Source organism: Dama dama, chromosome 20 (assembly GCF_033118175.1).
Source record: "Dama dama isolate Ldn47 chromosome 20, ASM3311817v1, whole genome shotgun sequence".
In the NCBI taxonomy this organism is placed as follows: domain Eukaryota; kingdom Metazoa; phylum Chordata; class Mammalia; order Artiodactyla; family Cervidae; genus Dama; species Dama dama.
In genome coordinates, this window is record NC_083700.1 from 35,079,000 (window position 1) to 35,099,909 (window position 20,910).

General features: G+C 36.3%; 1 protein-coding gene across 4 annotated transcripts in view; it reads left to right on the plus strand.

Moving 5' to 3' along the window:
* Positions 1–20,672, plus strand: part of WDR47 (WD repeat domain 47) — a 61,108-nt gene extending 40,436 nt beyond the window's left edge. For 3 of the 4 annotated variants that reach the window (XM_061121247.1, XM_061121248.1, XM_061121246.1), the window contains 8 exons: positions 3,061–3,318; positions 7,348–7,423; positions 9,206–9,363; positions 13,149–13,318; positions 13,840–14,010; positions 14,706–14,837; positions 17,408–17,626; positions 19,324–20,672. In XM_061121247.1, coding sequence (XP_060977230.1) covers positions 3,061–3,318; positions 7,348–7,423; positions 9,206–9,363; positions 13,149–13,318; positions 13,840–14,010; positions 14,706–14,837; positions 17,408–17,626; positions 19,324–19,466 — 1,327 coding nt within the window. In that variant the 3' untranslated portion in view covers positions 19,467–20,672. The remainder of the gene's footprint in view (positions 1–3,060; positions 3,319–7,347; positions 7,424–9,205; positions 9,364–13,148; positions 13,319–13,839; positions 14,011–14,705; positions 14,838–17,407; positions 17,627–19,323) is intronic. The other variant, XM_061121249.1, reaches the window with a different exon arrangement.
* The last annotated feature ends 238 nt before the right edge of the window (positions 20,673–20,910 follow it).

Below are 20,910 nucleotides of genomic sequence, written 5' to 3' on the forward strand. Positions count from 1 at the left end.
TTTTTAGGTGTTTCAAGTAGTGTGGAGTTACATAACCTCTTGAGTCACAGAAGTCTGAGGGCTCATCCAGTTTTGTCCTCCTTTTGTTAAGTGGTCTTTCACGTCTGAGCAAAGGGAGCGGCGAGCATGGTGGTTTCAGCACACAGGCTGAAAGTGGACTGCTTCTGGGTCTGGCCATCTCCCAGCGTAGCTGAAGACTGGGGGAAATTGCTGTCTTCCATTTGCTGGCCTCCTCATCTGTTTCACAAGGTTGCCATGAAGATTAAACGAATTAACCTGCGTAAAGTACTTAGAACAGTACCTGCATAGAGTAAACACCATATTAAGTGGTAGCTGTTATTTTTAATGTTATCTTGAGAGCTTTAACTTTCAGATTTTATTGAATTCAGAATATTAAAATGATTCTTTCTTATTAATTTCTTTCAAAATGTATGAACTTATTCTTTTTGATTATAGGAGGTAAATACATGGTAACATTTTTTTTTTTTTTTAGAAATCTGTAAACCAGAATATGTATACTTAATTGAGCTAGAGTTGTTGGAAGATTGAGTTAACATATATTAAAAAATTACTTAGAATAATTTCTACCATATAGGAGGCATGCTATAAATGTTGGCTGTCATCATGATTTAGAGTGGGAAATGGCAACCCACTCCAGCACTCGTGCCTGGAGAATTCCATGGACAGAGGAACCTGGTGGGCTGTTAGAGTCCATGGGGTTGCAAAAGAGTCAGACAAGACTGAGCACACACACACGCATGTATCGTCATGATTATAACTGGGCAGTGCAGTGGTGACTGTCCTTACTTGGTTCAGAAATATTGGAAGTAATCGGCTTGACATTCTGTGTGCTGTGCAAGTCAGTGAGCCTGAAACTGATCCTGTCTTCAGACCTTCACACAAGGAACATTTATAGTGGTATCTAGAGTCTAGGTGGTCCTCTGATTATTCAATTTGAAGATCATTTTCTTATCACCTCTGATCAAGTCATTGGCTTATCAGGATTATACTGATATGATGAACTGCTACTTCTGGTTCTTGGATGTTGTCTTCATATCAGTAAAAGTCATGGTTGCAATTTGACTTCCTGTCTTCTTTTTTAGTGAAAGCAGATACTTAACATTGTCAGAAAATAAAGTGACAAGGTTCTGTGATTCCAGTAGTATGGATGTCCTTGCTCAGAAAAAAGTTAAACTATTCAAGATGGTTTATTTTTTCTTAAAGATAATTATAGATAGAATTCATCGTAATAATAGAATTCAATATAGATAATAGAATTCATTATCTTAAAATTATAAGAATTTTTTCTTATAATTTAGGTTCAGTTTAGGGCATAACAACTGTTCTCAATTTCTTTAGTGATTAGAATTTTAAATTATACTAAAGGTGAGTATGTTATAAAAATCCATAGAATAACCAGGTCTGTTATAAATATCAATGGATGTTTATCCTAAACTTTTATAAATTAGTTTCATATAAAATTTCTGTTGTTTTCTTAACCTTTCCTTATCTATTCTTTTTTCTAACTTATACTTTTATTTGATCTTTTTTTCTAGACCCTCACTTTTATGTACCAGGACATTAAAGTATCTAACTAATACCAAGGACAAATTGAATAGAGATAGAAACTAGAAATTAAAATATATCTTTTCCCCTTTAATGGTTTAGTCTTTCAAGTCATTCTAGCAGCAGAATATCATTTCCGGAATTAAACTTTGCTTCTTCCTTTCCAGAGGCATAGAAAGAGTTAGAGAAATAAGAGTCATGTTATGTAATAGAACTTAGTGAAAAAAATCAACTAAAGTATGATAGGCTTATTATTAACAGTATTATATCACTACTTCTGATATTTTCTGTTACTAATAATTGGCTCTTATTATAGGCATATCTGCCCCTTTCCCATCTTCCCTAACTTTATTTATTTATTTATTTATTTTTCCATTTTCCCTAACCTTAGAGAGACAAAATTATGTTAGCACTTTAGACTCCCTATACTTAGCCTTTCCCACATTTATTGGACTGAAGACTTTTTTTTTTAATATGGGGAGCATTTAACAAGATTAGTGTTTCATAGATTACTTAAAATTTTTAACTGACAAATATTTAGTAATGGCTGCCAATTCCTCTAATAATTTTAAACTGATCTTTTAAGGTCTTTTAAAAACCGTAAACCCACACATACACGCATGCACAAGTGCATATGCATACACACATACATGAACACTAAATGTTTAATTTAAAAAATTAGAAAATACAGTGAACCACAACACCTGTTGGTAATACCATCCCTTATGTAAAGGGATGTAGTCCTCTCTAATATTACATCCAGGCTGGAGAAAGTGATTCTGGGCCAGTTCTTGGCTAAATCTGGAGAGTCTGACAGCTTCCTCCAAAGTGCCCTTTGGAGCCCAGAGTCCAGAATAAGGAGTCAGGCTAATTCTGACTTGCAGTGAGGGAAAAGCGCTCAGGCTACCTTGTTTTGCTCCCTGTTTAATCTCCCTGGTGCCTAGATCAGAGCTTAGCAAATAGTTTTTGTAGAATGAATAAATGAATTGAATGAGTGAATGTGTGAATAATGGGGATGCCACTTGACTTTGTCCCATCATGGTTTGCACTAGTCATCCATTTTCTAGTTGATATGATATTACTAGACAGTAATATCATTTCATGAAATGAAAATGGCTTGTTGATTTGTTGGTGAGAAATTTGGTATTGGTGATATTTTTATTATTTTGGGAAATTAATTTTCATGTTGAAAATTGAACCAAAGTTATGCTGGAGAAGAAACAGTTTTTTTTTTTCTGTTTGGTAAAAGGTACTTTTAAAAATTCAGTGATACCTCTTATGTCTTATCTCTTTTACAGTGGTACTTATAGGAAAATTTGGATCTTCTTGCAGTTTCTTGATTGTGTCTTAAACTGATGATGGTAATTTTTGGTACTAAACTTGTCATATATGTTATATGTGCATATATTTACCGTCTCAGACTTTCAATATTTGATATGTTAGGAATATGACTAAGTTTTTATTTTAATATAATTACATTATTTTATTTTATAGGTCCATTCAAAAGCTCGGAGAATTAAATATTGGAATGGATAGTCTTGGTAATGAGGTACCAGTGCTCAACCAGCAATGTAATGGGAACAAAGGCAATGGATCTAATAATTCTTCTGTAACTAGTTTTTCTACACCACCCCATGACTCTAGTCAGAGATTAACCCATGATGCTTCAAATATTCATGCAAGTACTCCTCGTATTCCTGGCTCAGCAAATCATATACCTTTTCTTGAGGAATCACCTTGTGGAAATCAAAGGTAAGTGCTTTACTTTGTAAGACCTGGAAATGTTAACTTCAAACTAATAAATAGAAACATAGAAAGTTGAATTTCTCTTATCTGTTTTCTTCTACTAATTTCTGAATCTCTTAATTGTCTTTATTCTCCTATTTTTCTTTTTGCTTTCTTACCACCACCAAGGCCATTCTATTTTCTATAACCCATCTTACTCAGAGATCATACAGCTTTAGGCTTTATATTCTCCCCAGTTTTTTCCCCTTGCCATTGGTAACTTTCAACAAATAACCTTTTTTTTTTAACAAATAATCTTTTAATTCACAGACTTCCAGGGCATAAAAAGTTGTTTTATGACATGGTGGAGAGATTGCAGTAAGAGTCTGGGCAGTTGGTAGTTACAGCAATTGAGACTTCTTACATGTTTATCTTTTCACTAGTCAGAGAAAAATTTTCATCTTGCTATCATTAGTAAACAGGTGGTAACTTATGCAATGGAAATAGTTGAGCATTTTCTTCATCTATTATAGCATTAAACACCTTAGAGTGGTTCATTTTAAAATGCATAACTTGCTCCTGGCATTTGTATAGAACTGGCTTTATAGATTTAGTATCAGAAGCTCTAGTTTTATACTTAAGGACATAAATTTATCTAATACTTGCTTCTTTATTACAGTTTCTATAAAACTTTTTCGTGTACCCCTAAACTAGAACTCAAATTTTAAAATTTATTTTTATTTCTATCAAAGTAATATACATACATGGTGTAAAAAGGACAAATAGGACTTTAAGGCTTAAGACAAAACAGAATCCCTTATCTTACCCATCTTTGTCCATGACTTCTATCTTTAGTAGGCTACCATTTTCAACCTAGATAGCTGTTTCTTTTCTATGTGTCTCCACATTTCTGAAAAATATGCTTCTATTGCTGTTTTTATTATCCCTTGATTCCCTGCCAGTTAGATTTAGGTACCATACTTCTTACCCACAACACATTAATTTTGTCTACACCTTCTTCTAATATATGTTGGTTTTTGTTTAAAAACTAAACAAAATAGGTTAACTAGTGTTAGCATTACTATGGCCATGTAAATGTTATTTACAACTGAGTCATATAAGACGAATATATTTCCTTTTCGCAGAACTTTTTTCCATGGAGAGAGTAATGGCCTCATTTGTGGTGTGCATCGTATGTGTGCACATGCTTAGTACCTATCACTAAACTATCTGCAGATACTATGACAGAACTGTAAGATCATAAAACTCCTCATTACAGTAAAAAATATCAGGTACTTTTTCTTTCCGTTTTTCTTTCCCCTCTGGGAAACATCCCTCCAGGAAACACCCCTCCAGGATCGTTCCTGCTTCACTTTATGTTCGTTACGTCTAAGCCATTTTATTCAGGCCTAGAGTCGTGGGATATTCCTTCACTATTCTCTTGGGAATTTCCTTTGCCTCTTCGCTGTATTGGATTCCCTGTTTTCAGGATCTCATGTAGTTTCCCGAAAAGGGGTACAACATCAGAGAAGTTTCTGAGACCTTCTATGTCTAAATATTTAATTTTGACTTTTTAGTATAGCTGAGTAAAGAATCCTACAATGGAAATCATTCCTCAGAGTTTCAAAGGCATCACTTCATGGTCATGTACATATTGAAAAGTCTGATGCCATTGTGATCTGATCCTTTGAATGAGGACCGCTGGTTTTTCTACTGTGGAATTTTTTAGGACTTTGTCTCCCCCGATGATCTAAAGCTTCATGATGATATACATCAGAGTAGGTCTGTTTTACTTCATTTTGCTGGATCCTTCATGGGCTTTTTAAATCTAGATTCATAAATAGTAGAATATTGAAAACATAATTATGTAGCAATTTTCTTACCTCTATTTTCTTTTTTTTTGGTATTACTTTTATTTTCCAAGCTCTTTATTATTCTCTAATTTTCCTTAACTTTTTAAATAGATATTTTTCTTACATTGTTTCCTCTTGTGTTTCTAAGGATTTTAATTGTATTTGGGTAGCTTTTGTTTCCTTAATTGTCTTTAGTCTCCATTTAAAAATTTTGTTTTGTTTTGGCTGTGTCCTATGACTTGTGGTATCTTAGTTTCCTGTCAAGGGTTGGAACCTGTGTCCCTTGCAGTGGAAGCATGGAGTCCTAACCATTGGGCAACCAGGGAATTTCCTGGACTCTGTTTTTTTATTTAGGAGGCTTTCTTCAAGCATTTGTAAGAAGTGAGGTATTTTTAAAAAATGGCTAGTTGGAAGGAAGGGCCACAGGTATGGATGCATCTGTTTACCTGTTGGCCTCACAAAAAAGTGATTAAATAAAAACATTGTTTTATTGTGGGACCCTCAACTGTCTAGTTTCTGTTAGTCTTTTCTCTTGGACCAGATAATTGTTCTAAAGAGCAATCCAGTTTCCTCCTTGGGTTAAAATTTAACCATAGTGACCAGGATTCTGGAACTAAGCAGGGAAAAGGTAGTGGACATCTTACTATGTAATTTGTACAGTTCAGTTCAGTTGCTCAGTCATGTGTGACTCTTTGCGACCCCATGAATCGCAGCACACCAGGCCTCCCTGTCCATCACCAACTCAAACTCATGTCCATGGAGTCGGTGATGCCATCCAGCCATCTCATCCTCTGTCATCCCCTTCTCCTCCTGCCCCCAATCCCTCCCAGCATCAGGGTCTTTTCCAGTGAGTCAACTCCTTGCATGAGGTGGCCAAAGTATTGGAGTTTCAGCTTCAGCATCAGTCCTTTCTTTAGGATGGACTGGTTGGATCTCCTTGCCGTCCAAGGGACTCTCAAGACTCTTCTCCAACACCACAGTTCAAAAGCAGAATTTTTTGGCACTCAACTTTCTTCACAGTCCAACTCTCACATCCATACATGACCACTGGAAAAACCATAGCCTTGACTAGATGGACCTTTGTTGGGCAAAGTAGTGTCTCTGATTTTTAATACACTATCTAGGTTGGTCATAACTTTCCTTCCAAAGAGCAAGCATCTTTTAATTTCATGGCTGCAATCACCATCTGCAGTGATTTTGGAACCCCCCAAAAATAAAGTCTGACACTGCTTCTACTGTTTCCCCATCTATTTGCCATGAAGTGATGGGACCAGATGCCATGATCTTCATTTTCTGAATGTTGAGCTTTAAGCCAACATTTTTACTCTCCTCTTTCACTTTCATCAAGAGGCTTTTTAATTCCTCTTCACTTTCTGCCATAAGGGTGGTGTAATCTGCATATCTGAGGTTATTGATATTTCTCCCTGCAATCTTGATTCCAGCTTGTGCTTCTTCCAGCCCAGCGTTTCTCATGATGTACTCTGCATAGAAGTTAAATAAGCAGAGTGACAGTATACAGCCTTGACATACTGCTTTTCCTATTTGGAACCAGTCTGTTGTTCCATGTCCAGTTCTAACTGTTGCTTCCTGAACTGCATACAGGTTGCTCAAGAGGCATGTCAGGTGGCCTGGTATTCCCATCTGTTTCAGAATTTTCCACAGTTGATTGTGATCCACACAGTCGAAGGCTTTGGCATAGTCAATAAAGCAGAAATAGATGTTTTTCCGGAACTCTCTTGCTTTTTCGATGATCCAGCAGATGTTGGCAATTTGATCGCTGGTTCCTCTGCCTTTTCTAAAACCAGCTTGAACATATGGAAGTTCACAGTTTATGTATTGCTGAAGCCTGGCTTGGAGAATTTTGAGCATTACTTTACTAGTGTGTGAGAGGAGTGCAATTGTGCGGTAGTTTGAGCATTCTTTGGGATTGGAATGAAAACTGTAAATTGTACAGTTTGACTTAATCTTTTTCCCAGAATGGCTTCTCATTCCTTCCTTACAACTAACTATGCTTCGTGTTATAGAATCTAGCATCTCTTAACAAATGGCTCCAGAGAGTAATTATGACTGGGATCAGTGTGGGTTGTAAATAAATATTATAACCCCCAAAGAAATAAATGTTAGAGATTGAAAAGGTAAATTAGTTCCTGTTTTGATATTCAAAAACAGTAAATGGTACTTGAATTTCTTTCTATTCACACAGTTCATCAGAACTTTCGGTCATTAAGCCACCTCTTGGAGATTCTTCAGGGAATCTGTCAAGATCAAGAGAGGAAGAGGTAATACTTAGGGGAAGGAGGTTTTGTTATTTTTATTTTACTTGCAAAGGAAGTATATTTACTTGTCAAGGAATTCTCCATTTAAGGAAAGAACCATCTTTAAGTAGTCCTTATTGTTAATGGTGGTAGTAATCTCAAGGTGGTTGAATTTTCACTGACTGAAATGAAGGGGTTGCTGAGAAATCACATTTTGAGAGTATTCATATTAATGGTTCAGTGGTGACCTTGGTGCATGAGTTGGAGCTGTGTCACTACTCTTTGAAACCTGTGGTTAGTTAGCTAAGATATTTAATATCTTTACTCCTTTGGACTGTGCATCAATACATTTGTTTTTTGCTTTGGAACCAGATATCCTTCCCTAACTAATATATACCTTCACTCTGTCTTATTTTCTCTAGTTCAAATTTTAATCCCATAAACACAGTTATTATTTTAGATGCTTATGGGACCAAACAGGTGACATAAATGAATAAAGTTGATTATTTTTGTGATAAGTTCATAGGAATATTTGTCCCTTTCACAAAGAAACATGCTGACCTAATGTTTCCAGTTCTTTTGATTTTCAAGAAAACCTAGAAAGTTGGATTTTTATGTGAAATCTATTTTTTAAATGACAGCGGATTTTTTAAAAAATTAAATACACTGGAGAAGAGCAAGTAAGGTTGTGACTCGGCCACTTCAGCTATAAAGCAACCCTTAGTAACTATTATTAATGTGCCATTGGCCATGTAATCAATGAGTCATTCCACTCCATTTTTCTTATCTACCTGTGTTATTCATTTGGTAGTCAGCCTTTCTTGTATATGGCTTAATGGAAAATGTAGTATTTCTAGTCAAATACATTGATATGAATAATATAAGAATTCAATTCAGTTACATAAGACAGAGTCTAATATATCAGGTTTACCTCCTACTCCCCAGTGAGGATGTTTTGCTGAATACATAAAAGTTTGGGTAGGGAGATGCATCATCTCTTCATTGATATAATCACTATGGGTTCTAGAGCTCTCAGCATACAATCAGAGCTGAAGTAATTTGCCTTTGGAAAGTATGAATGTCAAGTATATACACAAAGACAAAGTTTAGGTGGGTCTCTGCACCACACCCAGCCTGGAGGGCTTTGTTCGATGTCCAGGATCCAGTCCTAGTCTGGATAGCAGGATGGTTTCAGATGACACCAATGGTAGGAGTCACCAAAGCTTTTATACAGTGCTGTTCGAGAGTTCTCCTTCTCAGAGGAGGGATGTGAGCAGACAAGTTGACAGCTGAAAGTGGAAATGAGGCTGAAATTAAAGGTCCTGATTAAAACCATTTTTACAGTTTTAAAAGGGTATTTTACAATTTGAATTTGAAATAGTAAAGTAGTCATTGCTGGAGATAATGGTAAACTTTTTTTTAACCCTAAAGTGATTAAATAACAGTATTTTATATTTCCTACTTTTAGAAACATGAACAACGGTTTGTTGTAAGAACTGTAAATGTGGGCTGTTTTTTTCTTGACAGTTGAAGAGAACTTAATATAAGAATGCATATTTTTATGTTTTGTCATAGAAAAGAAGAAAAACTTGAATGTCTATGAGCTGTCCAAGCTCAGTTTAGCAATGAGTAGCCATTCGGTTTATTTTAGATTTGCCATTCAAAAGAATGTATGCTTGTATTGATAGTGAACGGTAAAGTGATAAAGTGAATAATACAGTTCAAATGAATTTAAAATGGGATAAAGATGAATTCTTTCAGATGCTTTTTTTCATAGAATGACTTTGATATTCATTCTGTCCATAGGATGACAAATCAAAGAAGCAGTTTGTTTGTATTAATACCCTAGAAGACACACAGGCTGTTAGAGCGGTGGCTTTTCATCCCGGGGGTGGTCTATATGCTGTCGGTTCAAATTCAAAAACTCTGCGAGTGTGTGCCTACCCAGATGTAATTGATCCAAGGTAAGGAGAGAGGGTTTGTAGTGCCATTTTTGCTTTAGTTTTTAATTTAGCTATATGGCCCCCTTTTTAAGAATTGCTTTTTCAGTAGTGTTTTTCTTCTCCTTTTTTTAAGCTTTTACAGTTTTGTTTTCAATACTTAGGAAATATATATAAGAATCACCAATTAACTTTATAAGTTGTTTTTCATAAAATGTTTTTAATTAGGCCACTGTCCACTCAGTAGCCTAGTTTTCTTTATTTCTGTTGTTTTTTCTAATTTTTTAAAAAAAATCTGCAAGATCCTTATATTCTAGTTAAATTACATAAAGACAAAGTAATGCTAGTTATGGACTTGGAGAAAAATTTCAATGTCTTATACTAATAGCTTCAAAGGAGTATTAGGTTGAGGTGTGTGATATTTGACCATTTTGACCTAGAAAGATTCAGTTTTCATTTGGTCAACCTAACTATGATTTTACTGCCTTGTTTAAACAGATTATGGGATTTGAAAATAAGGGATATATCTTTAAAGGCATATGTTGCCAAAAGAAAAACAAAAACAAGCATATGATATTATGTATTAGGTATACAACTAATTCTTTAAAGTAACTGAGAAAGCAAATATCTTAGATGTAATCTCACAGAAAACTGGATTTGGGCTCTTTTTTGTCACTTTATTTGTTAAGGCTTTTACTGTCAAAATAAATGGGCATGAACTATTTGGCAGATTTTGTGGTTAGAGAAATGGCCACAAATGGAATAGTTTTCATACCAGTAGACAAAAACATTCAAGTAAAACAAGCCACAGAGCTTTAAAATTTTAAATATGAACAGCAGTACATGTCATAATGTGTTTTGGAAATTTTTTACAACCCTTAAGCCTTTTTTTATTATAACATGTTTGGAGAACAGAGGGGTGAGATTATTTATTTATTTGCATTTTTTGGTATATCTCTGTATCTGAAACTAGAAATTTAGGCTTTTGGTCTGTAGTAGCATTTAAAAGTTAAGAAAAGGAATATGGATCATGTTAGGTGATAGTAATGTCATTTTTGGTGCTAGAGGGTTATATGAGAGAGAACAGGCAGAATTCCAGATCAGAGAGTGGAAAAGAGCAACAATTAGGAGGCAGCACCAAAGACTTTATATGTTTAGGGTTCATCTGATCTTAAACTGACTCTCCCTTTTTGTGTTTTTCATGCTGGCACAAGTGTTTCATAGACTTTTCTTGATTAAACTCATTTATATGAAAAATAAATTCTTTTTTTAACAAATATATTTTGAGCTCCTTCTCTGTGCTAGGCTTTGGGGATAGTTGAGAGTAAAACAGACATGTTTATTGACCTTATGGAACTTCTGTTTTAATGGAGAAGGTGGACATTATCCAGATAAACACACTCATAAATGTAATTATACATTGTGATAGTTGCTATGAAGAGAAGGTTCAAGGTGCTGTAACAGTAAAATGGGGAGGTGAGGGGACTGGGGAGTCAGAGTAGGACCTCTTTGAAGAAGAGGTGTTAAAGTTGAGATCTGTGGGTGAATAGAACTAGCCTTGTAAAGACGCCTGTGGGGCGGGCTGCGCTGCTGGCGGCTGCTGGAGAGAGGCAGGGTCAGGGGCTGGCCGGGAGACCCCGAAAAGGACAAAGGACAGGAGGCGGGGTCAGGGGACCTGTCATGGGGCCAGTGGGGCCCGGGCGAGGTCGACGGCTGGTGGGGATTGGAAGAGGGGGCAGGGACCCGGGAGACTGGGAGGAGGTCTGGGCCTGGAGGCGAGAGGAGCACTCAGAGGCACTGGGATAGGGGTCAGGGCATTAGGTGAGTGGGTCAGGGCTTCCCTGGCGGCTCAGCTGGTAAAGAATCCGCCTGCAATGTGGGAGACCTGGGTTCGATCCCTGGGTTGGGAAGATTCCCCTGGAGAGAGGAAAGGCTACTCACTCCAGTATTCTGGCCTGGAGAATTCCACGGACTGTATATGTATAGTCCATGGGGTCGCAAAGAGTCGGACACGACTGAGCGACTTTCACTTTCACACTTTGTGAAGACAAGGAAGAAGATAAGGTTAGAGGGATCATGAAGTGAGAAAGAAATAGCTTGGCTTTTTAAGGAACCAAAACAAGTTCAGATTGGCTGGAGTATGGTGAGCGGAGTGTGATAAGGCTACAGAAGTAGATGTGAACTAAATTAACGCAGAGCTTTGTGTCCATTTTGGATTTTATGGTGACTGCAGAGGGAAGCTGCTGAAAGTTTTCAACAGAACAGTACTGTGATATAAACTTTGGGTCAGATGACAGTAAGATTAAATGCTACGAGAAAGGTAGGAGGCTGTTGTCAATGGCTGGTGTGATAGCAGTGGTGATGGAGCAAAGTGGATGAAGGTAAAATCCATTTAAAGAATTAGTTGGCCCACTCCAGCGTTCTTGCCTTGAGAATACCAGGGACGGGGGAGACTGGTGGGCTGCCGTCTATGGGGTCACACAGGGTTGGACACGACTGAAGTGACTTAGCAGCAGCAGTAGCAGCAATGAACTCGATATACAACTGAAAAGAGAATCTTTTGATCTGACTTATTTTCTCTCTTTTTATCACTATTAAACACCTTCTAAGAATTGAAGATTTATCAATATTCTTTCTTGTTCTTTAAAAATTTCTTACTTAATGAAAATTTTAAGCATACACAGAAGTGGAGATTAGTACACTGAAATGCAATGATTGTCAAGAGTTTTGTTGTATTTGCTTCATCCTTTTTGTTTGCTGAAGTATTTTAATGGATATGTCCTTTCACCCTTTAAGATGGATCTCCAAAAACATGTATAAATAAATTTTCTTACAGAGATTTGATGTCATCATTATACCTAATAAGGTCTTAAGTCTATTTTTTAAAGTACAGGTAAGAGGCTACTACTCCACTAAACCAATGTTCAGTTCAGTTCAGTCGCTCAGTCGTGTCCGACTCTTTGCGACCCCATGAATTGCAGCACGCCAGGCATCCCTGTCCATCACCAACTCCCGGAGTCTACCCAATGTTCGCTTCCCATTAAAGGCCAAGCTCTCAAGGAGCATGGCATTTAAGACCTTCCTCAGTTGGACTTGCAGCTGCTCACCCATCCTGTCTTTCTCAGTCTCTGGAATGCCCCAGGTTTCTCCCAGCCCCACAGACTTTTTCCCATGCCGCATGCTGGACCGGTCTCTTTGCTGTGTTTTATGTTCACTGAAGCAGTTCACCTGCTTTCATCTTTTTGTATAATAATTCTTCCTGTCCTTTAAGGCCTAGTACCTTGTACTGGACTATAACATTTATATTCAGTACTTCCTTTACTGTATGTGGATAGTCATGAAACATCTATCCCTGCCAGATAGTAAACTCAGGACAGCGCTCTAGCTGCTATTATTTTTTCTCTATCCTTTGTCTTCTCTTTGCCCCAGGCAGTTGCTCATGTTATATGTTTAATAAATGCTTATAGAACTTTTTAAATTTGGAAGCATTATTAGCTCTTTTTTAGAAATCTTTTGAGCTTCTGAATTAAAATCCATGAAAAATATGTGAAATGAAGACTTAAAAATATCCTGTTCCGTATGTGGTCTGAAATAAGACTCAAGATTAGTATAATAATGGTTAATAATTTTATGTTTGGATTTTGGTTTTAAATATGCCTTAAATTTGTTTCATCTAAGATTTTGAAGAGTGTTATTAACATGTTGTCTGATACGTTTTTGCTCTCTCCCTCAAGAACCATGATACAGAAACTTCACATTCATTTACTAAGCAAGAAATTGAAATATCTTTTTGCAATTTTTCTTTCCAGTGCACATGACATACCTAAGCAGCCAGTGGTACGTTTTAAAAGGAATAAACATCACAAAGGATCCATTTACTGTGTGGCCTGGAGTCCCTGTGGGCAGTTACTTGCGACAGGGTCAAATGACAAATACGTCAAAGTGCTGCCCTTCAATGCAGAGACTTGTAATGCAACAGGTAGGGGCCGAGTATGTAAGCAATAGCCCCCTAGTGTGTTCTTTATGTTTCCTCATGTGTGTCTCTGATACAGCTCTGTACTGTTTTTGGTAAGATCTAAGAATATACCCTTAAGAATTCTTTTACGTTCCCATTGCTTGCATTTGTGCGGCATTATTCTTTTTTAGTAAGTTCTTACAAGGTGGCTGGGTGAATAACTTCCAGGATTGTATTCTTGAATATTTTCTAGAGTATCTGTTTTTTTCTTTCATTTTCTTTTGAGATAAAAGCCAAGAAGGTAACTCTGTATATAGCTCTGTTTTAGTGATGATGGAAACTGAGTCGATATTTTGATTTCTTGAAGATTTTTTTTTTTATTCAGTAAAATGAAATTGATTATTATATCAATCCCCAAATGACTATACAGCATACCATTCTACCATTCTCCTCCTCTTGGTCAGTTTGGAGGCAGTTTAACAATCTTTAAATTATCACAGTAAGTTGAGCAGCGTCTTTTTTTAAAATTCTTATTGCTGTTTCAGGACCGGATCTGGAATTTAGTATGCATGATGGGACAATTAGAGACTTGGCATTTATGGAAGGCCCAGAAAGTGGTGGAGCTATTTTGATAAGTGCTGGAGCAGGGGATTGTAACATTTATACAACTGACTGTCAGAGAGGACAGGGCCTCCATGCTCTGAGTGGACATACTGGTATGTGATATCAGTCTCAGATGCTACTCTTCTTTTTGTTCATCCCATGCTTTTTTCCCCAATGCATTTTCATTAATGAGGGTATATTGCATCAAAAGGGATTTCTTCAGGAGAAGAACGTTTTATTTCAAAAACTAAGTCATGAACTTTGGTAACAGCACAGTAACTGTAGCTGACATTTTCCTGTTTGCTAAAGCCTTTACTTATGCACATAATTCCTTAATTTAACCCTCACAACAACCTTATAAGCCTGAAGTTCTGTCTTCATTTTATACGTGAAAAAAGCAAGACTTGAAAAGGCAAAATGACTTGCTCATTATCTTACGGCTGAACATGACAGAACAGAGGTATCTCCCCAGGTCTCTCCTTTCCGAAGCTGCTGATGTAACCCCGCAATCCTGTGTTTCCTCTTTGGAAAATTTGCCATAATTTCAAATGGTACTTTTTTTTTCAGTACTGGTTATGATGTCCTGAAATATTTGACTCACCATAAAAGGTTTATGATTTTGATACAAGTTTTACTGAATTTAATTTTTTGAAAATTGCCAATATATTTGATACATGTGGAAAATCTCTACCATAGAGTTTGAGTAATTAGATTATAAACACGCTCAACAATAAAGAATACTTAGCTTTGAATGTATTAGAGAAAATTACTGTCCCACAGTAATAACTGACTCTGTGATCTTTTATAGGGCATATTTTAGCACTTTATACTTGGAGTGGCTGGATGATTGCATCTGGTTCCCAAGATAAGACAGTTAGGTTCTGGGATCTTCGAGTACCAAGCTGTGTTCGTGTTGTTGGCACAACATTCCATGGAACTGGTAGGTTTTTCTGGAATTTAAATACATTTATATGAGAAAGAAACTTTATAAATTGCATTGACCTACTTCTTATCCCCTGCAAAATATATTAAAAAATAGGAACAATATACACTAAATACTTGGTATTTTATTGAGTAAATTCTTACTTTAAATTTACTTTAAATTCTTAAATGCCTTCATCTGTTATTTTATTTGTAAAAATAATATTCAACTAAGGAAACTGAGACCCAGGGAGATTAAGTATCATGCACTAATTATTCTGTTAGCAGGGCATTTTAGAACCCAGAGCTTTTAAAAGAACATTTTTAAGTGCATACATATGGCAGAAATTGAAATTGAACAAAAGGTTATAGATCATTTTCTTCCTACTCCCACTTCTTGGTGTCTTTCCCTAAGGGACCAGTTTCTTATTTATTATTCTAGAAATACTCTGTAAGTATATAACCAAAATGTTTGTGTATATTATAATTTTCCTTCTCCTTTAAACACACATATACACAGACACAAGTTGTAGCATATTTGCCTTACTTTTTTAACTTAACATGGATTGTTCCATGTAAACTGAGGTTACTGCTCTTTATGTTATATAGACCACCTTTTAAAATATTGGTATCTTAAGAGTGACACAGTATTCTGCCATTATTTTTATTTTAGAGTCCCTTTTCTGCCTTTCTATTTTTTAATAGCAATTCTAAGGTACTTTTCCAAGTGAAAACGCCTGTCTTACATTCTTAATTTTTTTTTTTTTCTTTGAAATGCTTTTTCCTCTCAGCTTTCATGGACATTGTTATGTAATTTGAATCAACTCAGATACGTTCTTCCACTTGTCTTCTCATGGTCAAGTGTTTCTCATATTTGATCTTAGCTCTTTCTAGCACCTAGCCAGAAAAGTCTTCTTTGCCTTAATTGGGACCGTATTATTTCTATCTTTGAATTCATTTATTTCCTTTAGACTTTTTATCAGTACTTAAGACTATATATTTGTGTGTTTTTTGCTGGTCTCCTTCAGTATAAATAGATTTTAAGTTTCACAAAGGCAGCAGTCATATATATTTTATTTCTCAGGGTAGATTTAGCACCTACCATAGTGCCTGGCCCAAAGCAGTAGTGTTATAATAACTGTTGAATAAATGAACCTAGATTTCTGTTGTCACCATAAACTTTACATGTGTAAAGCTAAACGCATTATATCCTCTCTTCTTCCCATTTTCTCTTTTTGATAATGGTTCTCTTAATAACTTATGCACCTAGATTTGAAATCTGGGGCTCATTTTTCACTTCTTTTTTTTGCCCCCAGTCAGGCAGTTAATTGCCAAGACTATTGATTCTTTATTCAGTTTTTTCCTGAAATCTGTGTGTCAACATTCAGGCTCTTGATTATTTTGCTATTCTATCTTATCTTCCAGTGGGTTCCCTTCTGTAGTCTGTCCATTTTAGTTTCATACACACTTTCACGTAGATTAATCTTCCTAGAGCACTCCTTCGATCATGTAAGTCTCTTGCTTAGAAACCTGCAGTGATGTTGTACTCTGTACAGGAACAAGCTCACACCCTACAGTCTAGCTTTCAAGGTGCTTGACAGGTTTAGCCCTAACCTGCCTTTATATCTTAGCTACAAGCTACCTTTTATGTTAACGTGTTAAATCAAGTAACTCCAGCCAAACTAAACTACCTATCCTTAAATGTTTTTATTCTTTTCCTTTAAACATCTTCTCATGTAATTCTTCCTGATAGCCTCTTTTCTCTATCAAAAATTCAAGCAAAGATTATTTTTAATTACATGTATGTGTAATACATGTAAGTGCATTCTCTCTTATTTATACTGTTTACTGTTCTTCAGGATCTAATGTATGTCCCCTTTTTCTGTGAAGTCTTCCCAGGCCACTTTGGTCTACAATAGTGTTTGTGAACCTTATTTTCATTATTGCTTCCCCTAAAGGGAAAAACAAAATTAATTTTTTTCCTAAGAAGAGAAATTAAATACTAAGGAATGAGATTTTGGTTTGGTAGGGCTAAACTTTGAAGGGCTACAAACCCTTGTTAACATTTAGGATTTTTTTTGTCCCCTGAGAACCATTTTGCACCCCCTTGGAGGCATTGTTGTGTGGCATAAAGGGTCTGACCTGTGGACTCAGAGCTTATTTTTTGTTCAGTTCCTGTTGGTAGTTAATCATATGTTGCTTAGAGATATTTCTCACACTGTGTCCTAAAGCATATTTTGTTATTTAATCTTTTGTTCCCAGCTAGACTCTGAGCTAGGCAAAGGAGAATTCTGGACACTTAATCAGCAGTGAGAACACTGCATTGGGAAAAGTGGCTCATCTATTGCACTATAGGTAATGCTCCAGGGGTTTCTCTCTGAGGACCAAAAGAAAAAAAAAAAAAGATCTTTCTCATTCCTCACAGAATCTTGCTTCTAAGGATGCAAGTATTTATTAGTTGACTATTGGATTCTTCCATAACTGAACAGTATTAACAAGCTGTATTAAATCTTTAGTGTATGATTCAGTGAAAATAAATAGCTGTTGACGTTTAACTTTTTTGAAACTTTCATTCCTTCTGCTCTATAGGCAGTGCAGTGGCATCTGTAGCCGTAGATCCCAGTGGCCGTCTTTTAGCCACAGGACAAGAAGATTCCAGCTGCATGTTATATGACATAAGAGGAGGAAGAATGGTACAAAGTTACCACCCTCACTCCAGTGATGTTCGCTCTGTCCGATTCTCCCCTGGAGCTCACTACTTGCTAACAGGATCCTACGATATGAAAATAAAGGTGACAGACCTACAAGGTGATGGCAGTTGCTCTTCCCCTTTTTTTTAAGTCTTTCCTATTGTATTTGGGATCTTGTATGTTAATCTAGTGTGATTGACTGTACATCATTTTCAAGTTTCAGTTTTATAGTTTTTATGAGCAAATTACTTGGTAATGTATTGTGATGAATTGTGACAAATTATTAAACCTAGTGAATAGTTTTACTTTTATTGTTAAATGGTTTCTAAAATATTTAAAAGAATCAACATTTATTATATTGGATCATTTTGAGTTCAATGATAGTAAATGTTAAAATATACATTTATGTACTCCTCTTTACTCCTACTTTAAAATACTTAGGGTATTAATATAATCTGTATATTTCCAGTATCTAGTTTTGTTTTTAAACATATATTAAGCAGATGTTTATTGTATACCAACTAGGGACAGATAGATGAATAAGACAGGTAACTTTCTTACAGATGGAGATTTATACAATAAAAAGCAAACTAATAAACAATGTAATTTTAGGTATTGGCTAGTGCTATTAAAAAATTATCAAGGTAAGAGAAAGTAACAAGGTAGACAGGGGAAACCTATGCTAGACAGGCTAGAGGTGGTCTCACCAGGAAGTGCCATTTGCACAGAGACCTGATGAGAAGAACAAGCCATGCCAGGACCCTAGGAACAGACCACAGGTCAAGGTGCTGAGGCTGGAATAGGTTTGGTTTAATCCTGACACTATAGGAAACTAGTGTGGCAGGAATTTAGTGAACCAAAGGAAACAGAGGCAGGAGAATAAACCAGAGGCAGGGTTTTGTAGGCATTTTAAAAAGCAGAATAAGATCCTTTGGAAGATTTAAAACAGGAAGTGATATGGTCTGAAATTTTAAAAAATAATTTAGAGTTATGGGGACAGTGGATTATAAGTATAAATATTAGTGAGAAAGCAACTGGACCTGTTCCATGGGGGTTGATGGTGGCTTGGACTAGGGTTGTAGAGGGGGAGGTGAAATAGTAAGAAATGACTGAATTAGGAATGTATTTTAACTTGTTTCCATTAGATTTGGGCAGGGAGAGAAAAGGAACCAGTGCTGATTCCTAGGTTTTTGGCATGAGCAAAGCAGATGGTACCATTAATTGAGATGAGGAAGACGGGTAGAGAGAGAAACAGGTTTAGACAAGAAAATCAAGAGTTTGCTTTAAACAAGTTAAACTTAAGATGACTGTTAAGGCAATCAAATGAGATGTCAAGTAGCTACTTGTATACAAGCCTGAAACTCAGGTGAGAAGTCAAGGTTGGAGATGAAATAGGCATGGATGGTGTAAGTATATAAATGGCTATGGTAGCATGGTACTAGATGAAATTTTGTAGCAGGTGAGGGAGAAAGGAAACAAATTTGCAAGCTGACTGCTGGGGTTCACCAGAATTTAAGCCAGGAAGAAGAGGGCAGTCATCAAAGGAGACTGGGGTGTCGTGGCACTGAAGTCGAGGAGACAGGAGGAGTGAGCGAGTTTCAAGGGGAGAGTGGCAGCTGTGTCTCGTTGCTGTGTAGGTGTTACCAAATGCTGCTCATGTAAGTAGGTCTTCAGCAATTTAAACTGTTTAAACTTTCCAATGTACTATATTCATGTGTTAGGCTTTTATACACTGTAGTATCTTAAAGTAATAGGAAGCCTATGAAATCTATACATATTCTGTGATGTAAATCAAATCTCTTTTCTTTAATTTAGGAGACCTCACCAAACAGCTTCCTATAATGGTGGTGGGGGAACACAAGGACAAAGTGATTCAGTGCAGATGGCACACCCAGGATCTTTCCTTCCTGTCATCCTCTGCAGACAGAACTGTAACCCTCTGGACTTACAATGGATAGAGTACAGCCAATGCCAGTCTATGCAGTGAAAGCAGAGACTTAAGACTACTGAGTTGTGAACATTACGAATTTGAAGAACATGGGCTGACCTGGAAAGTGGCTTAGCACGAGGAAGCCCCTTCTTACCATGTACCCCTGTGATAGGAGCTGTTGCTGGTGGTATTCTGCAGTGCTTTGAGTCTTCACGTGAGCGCGTGCTGCTGTGACCTGCTGTCTGTAGTCTTGTTGCCAAAGCCTGCGGAAGAGCTCTTATGTTAGTGTGCCCTCAAAAGTCAAGGTGGATGATGTGTGTTCAGTTTAGTATTAAATGCATTCCTTGGTCTTTGCCTAAATAACAGTTTTATATACATACTGAAACTGAACTATACTTTAAGCATATTACTACATGTAATGCAACCAAGTTCTACACAGATTAAACATAGGTATTCAGAAACTACTTTTGCTTTTCTCACAACCCCTGAGGATACTGTATCACTTTTCAGCTAGAGGTCAGAATTTTATGTCTCTCCAGAGTTACATTGTTACTTTAACTAAGGCTCATTATGGAGTTTTAAAATGGATGGAAACCTGCTTCTTAGTGCATTATGTGGTATAGACCTTTTCTTTTTTCTTAAACCCAGGGATATAATTATTACTTTCTCATATTATTTTGTTTCAGGCTTAAAAGGTAAATGTGTTTGCTTCAGAAACTTGTTCATTTCAATTTTTTGAATGCAACAAGATACCTCCCTTCTAAACTGTACTGTGGGCAGAGCAGCAGCGTTATGTGATGCAACACTTGATGGTACAGTAAATTTACTGGCTAGCGTTTTTCCTCTTAAAAATTTAAAACTTTGCCATAGACTATAGCATGGCTTGAAATGCTATGTCTGCATGATAATTGAAAATGGGAAATTTAAATTTTGCACTCCAAAAGCTTATTTGGACTTTTTTTCTTGCACTGTTTTGTGTAATTCAGAATAATGGTTTTATTTCTATGGTATTGTAGATCCTAACATTTATGTACCTTTATTTTCATATTGTACAGTAATTTACTTTAAATTATTAAATAGGCTATTTATTTTAAATGCATTTGAGTTGGTTCTAATTATTGAACTGTCTGTGCACTGTAGGTAGCAAGCATTTTTAATCTATTGTATACAAGTGGAAAGGGTATTAGAAGTGTAACTGTGCTATTATTTCAATAAAGACCTCTTCACACCTAAACTATTCCTGTCTCAGTGTCTGTGGTTTTAAGTTTATAATGCTGTTTCTCCAGTTTACTCGGCAGCAGTGTGGCCAGTGGATGAGCCCCACAATCACTTTCCTTTTAAATTTCTTGTAGTAATTTACTTTTTAATTTTATTTATTTATTTTTTTCCATTTATTTTTATTAGTTGGAGGCTAATTACTTTACAATATTGTACTGGTTTTTGCCATACATTGACATGAATCAGCCATGGAG